The 5,442-nt window shown below is 40.5% G+C and overlaps 1 protein-coding gene across 1 annotated transcript in view; it reads left to right on the top strand.

The window, feature by feature from the left end:
- The first annotated feature begins 3,038 nt into the window (after positions 1 to 3,038).
- Positions 3,039 to 5,442, top strand: part of atp6v1ba (ATPase, H+ transporting, lysosomal, V1 subunit B, member a) — a 62,031-nt gene continuing 59,627 nt past the window's right edge. The window contains exon 1 of the mRNA XM_020934642.2: positions 3,039 to 3,260. Within this exon, the coding sequence (XP_020790301.1) occupies positions 3,158 to 3,260 (103 nt within the window). The 5' untranslated portion in view covers positions 3,039 to 3,157. The remainder of the gene's footprint in view (positions 3,261 to 5,442) is intronic.

Here is a 5,442-nt window from a genome sequence, read left to right as displayed (position 1 = left end):
ACACGCCGCAGAAACATGCCTCAGTAAAAACACGCCGCAGAAACACGCCGCAGAAACACTCAGTAAAAACACGCCGCAGAAACACTCAGTAAAAACACGCCGCAGAAACACAGTAAAAACACGCCGCAGAAACACGCCGCACAAACACGCCGCAGAAACACGCCGCAGAAACACCGTAAAACACGCCGCAGAACACGCCGCAGAAACACTCAGTAAAAACACGCCGCAGAAACACGCCGCAGAAACACACAGTAAAAACACGCCGCAGAAACACTCAGTAAAAACACGCCGCAGAAACACCGCAGTAAAAACACGCCGCAGAAACACGCCGCAGAAACACGCCGCAGAAACACTCAGTAAAAACACGCCGCAGAAACACGCCGCAGAAACACCTCAGACTGATCAGAAACATGAGGCAGAACGAGAAACAGAAACACCTCGAGTCTCTGTCCACGGACCTGCAGCTCTCCTCAGGGCGACCACCTTCATCCATCGAATCACAATCCGAACGACACAACGATCAAACCACAGAGACTGAACTTTTTAAACAACCACAAGTTCCTCCGACACCCAAATCTCCGGGTTTATTCTGCATAAACTCGTCTCCCTCCCTGTGGGTCACGTTCTGACATGTGAGTCGTGCTTTAGGTTTTTCACACTTGTCTTTCCGTTTTCTTGGACGCTGCTGATGTTTAAACTGTGAACTTGAACAGAATTCTATTATTAAAACATCAGTAGTGTGGAGAAGCAGGTAGGTAAAATCAATGACAAAGGAGAAATTCAATGTGTCAACTGGACCTAAATAAACCTAAATAAACATTTGTGCAGTTGACACATTGAATTTCTCCTTTGCCATGAAACATAAATTGCAAATCAAATCTTCACAAAATCCTTGAAATCATGTTGAGCCTCCAGAAGAGCTCAGGTGGAGACACAGACCGACCAAAAGTGTTAGAATAAAAACTCAAAATATCACATCGAAAATACTTTGACTTATTACACTGCAAAAAGAACAAACATCCATCTGCGTCCACCTTGGCACGAGAATGTTCAAGACACTGGATCTAGTTTTCTAGTTTGTTCTGTCAGATTTGATTTTGATAAAGTTTTTTGAAGTGAACCAGGTCAGTACGAGTTTTGATATGATCTTTTTTGAATGTTGTGTTTCATTTGAAGTTTTCTAAAAGAGAATTTTACTTGATTCTAGAGGCTGACAAACTGTTTAAAAATGAATTATATTGCACAATATCTGAAGAATATTCATGAGTTTAGTTGATGGCCTCACCTGGCTCGATGGGTGTGGCCCTGTACAAGAACTTTTACTAACTGGACACTCGCATTAGAGGCAGAAATTACAATAGCTGCCAAAATATCTGGACATTTACCCTTCAAATATTTGGACTAGATTGACCAGACGTCCCTGTTTTTCCGGGACAGTCCCAGTTTTGAGCCTGTGTCCAGCAGATTTATACAAAACCAATGATTTGTCCCACAGTTTTATACAAGAAACGTCCCAGGTGTTTCTATTTTTCACCAATTTGATCTAAACCAACAGTAAAGAGAGACGTAAACTGACATTTGTTTCAGTAAAATACAGAAAATCTGCTTTAAAACGACCAAAACACAAAGAAAATGTGACTATACTGACTCACATTAGAGCCGAGTGTGTAACAATTTTCCTTAATTACGACAATTTTATTATTATCAACCACCGAAAAACCGGGAATGTCCCAGTTTTTATTTTGAAATGCTGCTCGCTCTAATTGTGAGTCGCCTATTTTACCCATTATCGTATGAATATTGTACGTTTTAAAAGATCAGTAACGAGCTGCTGGATAAACAAACTTTGACCACGTGTCCCACTTCAGTTTAAGGTTTATTCAAATCATCTTCGTTTTATTTGAGTTTTCTTTATTCTCAAGGTCGACGTTAAAACAGAAACGCGGTTCCGTGCTCCAAGTCAAGATACGGAACTCGTTCAATCATCATTTTGAACTTCCTCTAGTGTTTCTAAATTTAAGAAAATGGTACAAACATAAAATAATGACCTGGTTTAGTCCTGAAATAGTCCTGGTTTAGCCCCATTTTAGTCCTGGTTTAGCCCTAGTTTAGACCTGGTTTAGGCCTGAAATAGACTTGGTTTAGTCCTGGTTTAGACCTGGTTTAGTCCTGGTTTAGTCCTGGTTTAGCCCTAGTTTAGTCCTGGTTTAGACCTGAAATACATCTGGTTTAGTCCTGGTTTAGTCCTGGTTTAGCCCTAGTTTAGACCTGATTTAGACCTGAAATAGTCCTGGTTTAGACCTGAAATAGTCCTGGTTTAGCCCAAGTTTGGTCCTGGTTTAGACCTGAAATAGTCCTGGTTTAGACCTGAAATAGACCTAGTTTAGACCTGGTTTAGACCTGAAATAGTCCTGGTTTAACCCCAGTTTAGAGCTGAAACAGACCTGGTTTAGTCCTTGCTTAGCCCCATTTTAATCCTGGTTTAGCCCAAGTTTAGACCTGGTTTAGGCCTGAAATAGATCTGGTTTAGTCCTGGTTTAGTCCTAGTTTAGTCCTGGTTTAGACCTGAAATAGTCCTGGTTTAGACCTGGTTTAGACCTGAAATAGTCCTGGTTTAGACCTGGTTTAGACCTGGTTTAGACCTGAAATAGTCCTGGTTTAGACCTGGTTTAGACCTGAAATTAGACCTGGTTTAGACCTGGTTTAGACCTGAAATAGATCCTGGTTTAGTCCTGGTTTAGACCTGGTTTAGACCTGGTTTAGACCTGAAATAGTCCTGGTTTAGACCTGGTTTAGATCAAAAATAGGGACACGTGGGACATTTCTTGTATAAAACTGGGACAGTCTCGTGGAAACAGGGACGTGTGGACTCTCAGTTTTATAATAAACTTCTTTTGCTTTTGGAGAAATGGTGAGTTTAAGATCCAGTTTGGCTCTTTTCTGTGTGGTTCCGGTCCTGGGCGGTGTTTTCTGGGTTTTGTACGAACGGATTTCCCTGTGATTTTATTTTTTTGCCCGTGACAGTTTCTCACTCACTTCCTGTTCCTGGAGTCACGTGATCCCGTCACATGGTCCTCGGCCTCCGCTCGGCTCTTCTCACTCCTGCGGCTCTTCAGCGGCTCCTCAGCGGCTCCTCTGCAGCTTTCTCCCCCGGACCATGGCCACTCTCGTCGCGAACCGAGGCATGGACAGTCTCTCCGCGGCGTCCCGGACCCACACGCAGGCGGTGACCCGAAACTACATCTCCCAGCCCCGGCTCAGTGAGTACCGGACCCCCCCCCGCTGCGGCTCCGGCTCTGCGGCTCCTCACGCTGCAGCCTCAGCCTCTCCCCTGCACAAACAACACAACCTGAACACTCATGCATCCAACACCAACTCATTTTAACACTTTACACTTGAATAACCCGCACATCATCAAATTAATTCATAAATAACAAGAAAAACGCGTCAGATTTGGCTCAGGCTTTGGTTAAATCCTCTTTCTGCTTTAACTTCCCCATTTTTAGACTTTTGACTTCAGCACATCATTTTGTCGATCATATTTTTGCATGATCTCGTCTATAAAATAAATGACGTGTCATAATCGATCTGTAACTCGTGTTTTTCTGTTTCTCTCATTGAAGAAAAAACAACAAACGCGTCTCAAAATCACAAAACTCAACATTTACCGACGATAAAACGGGATGTAACGTGAACTTAGAATAATAAACACAACCCCGCGTGATTGTGTTTGATAAATGATCAGGAGATAATTTCATTTTTGAGGCTGTTAAAAGATAAACTGTCAAACGGAGCTAGGATGCTAAAGCTAACAGCGGCTAAACGGCGGGGTCATCCGAAAAACGCGTGTTTCTGTGTTTTTAAATGAATGGAAATGGAATTAATCTTGATTTACGTTTAGTTGTGAGTGTGTGACTTCCGTTTGTGGAGAAAAATGAGTTTAATTTCGCGCGGACGAGTTAAAAAGTGTTGTTTTGGAGCTAGCATCCGTTAGCCGCTCGGTCACTCGACACTTTCTGTTTTTATTTCGCTGTTTTGACTTTGGACACGCACATTTCCCGTGTCTGAGCGGGTTTTGTCGGTGCGGACTCGGGGCTTGAGGAGGTTTATTCTTTTTACTCTTGTTTTTTGTGATATTCTGCGTCGTGTTTGGCCCGTTAGCCCGTTAGCATGTTAGCATGAGCCGTGACAGACGCTGGGTCACGTGACTGATCACCTGAGCGTCACGAGGAGCCGCAGGAAACACTCGAGATTCTGCGTCAACGTGACGATTCATTTACACAAAACCAGTGTAGTGAAGTTTACTTTTAACATGTAATCCCCTACAGATTACAGATTACACACACCAAAATGTAGTTTGTAACGGAATCCATTAAATTACTTAAAGTGGGTAATGTAATCTGAGTACTTTGGATTACTTGATTTACCGTATTAAAAATATTATTGATAGAAGAAGAAGAGACACGTCCACGGAGCAGGATTTAGTCCTGGTTTAGTCCTGGTTTTAGACCTGGTTTTAGTCCTGGTTTAGTTTTTTTTTTTAGAACAAAATTAGACTAAAACCTACAAAAATCCAGCTAATGAACTCGTCTTTTTTTAGAACTTTATTGATTTTTAAGGGAAATTATTTGGACACAGAAGCTCAGACATCACAATATAATATAATAACAAAGAGTAAAAATATATATAAATTATAAGAAATTCTAAATAAGCAGCAAAAAAGAGCAAGAAACAGGAGTGAAATAAGACATAATTGTAGAAATGTAAATGTAGTGGGGGAGTATTATCTGTTACATAAGGGTGAGTTGTACAGTTGTAGGGAGTATTATCTGTTACATAAGGGTGAGTTGTACAGTTGTAGGGAGTATTATCTGTTACATAAGGGTGAGTTGTACAGTTGTAGGGAGTATTATCTGTTACATAAGGGTGAGTTGTACAGTTGTAGGGAGTATTATCTGTTACATAAGGGTGAGTTGTACAGTTGTAGGGAGTATTATCTGTTACATAAGGGTGGAGGTTTTTTTTTATTTTTTAAGAAGAATAAACGTTTACATGATTGAGGAGTAAATTAATTCAGCTTTAAAATCAGAATAAACCACCCACTTCCTAATCATTTTGATTAGGAATTGTGTGTTTACATGGTCTTTTTAAACCAGAATACATTTTTATTTGGATTTAAAGCTCTCATGTAAATGTAGTAATTGAAGTTTTAAGACTATTTACTTTTCGTAGTTGATCCAGAAAGACTTGATTTGAGAGAGAATAACAAACACAGAGACCCTGTTCCAAATTCTGGAAAGGAGTCAAAATGAAGCTCACATAAAATATTTACAATGTTTAACTGACGAGCTGATCTAAATAATAATGTTTTTATGACATTAGAACAAAAAATAAGCAACTATTTAGAATTTACAGGCTACAAATCTTATTTACATTTCATTC

This window comes from Boleophthalmus pectinirostris, unplaced genomic scaffold (genome assembly GCF_026225935.1).
Source record: "Boleophthalmus pectinirostris isolate CB_2022bp ecotype Guang Dong unplaced genomic scaffold, ASM2622593v1 HiC_scaffold_5, whole genome shotgun sequence".
NCBI lineage: Eukaryota > Metazoa > Chordata > Actinopteri > Gobiiformes > Gobiidae > Boleophthalmus > Boleophthalmus pectinirostris.
This window is presented reverse-complemented; position numbering and strand designations above follow the sequence as displayed.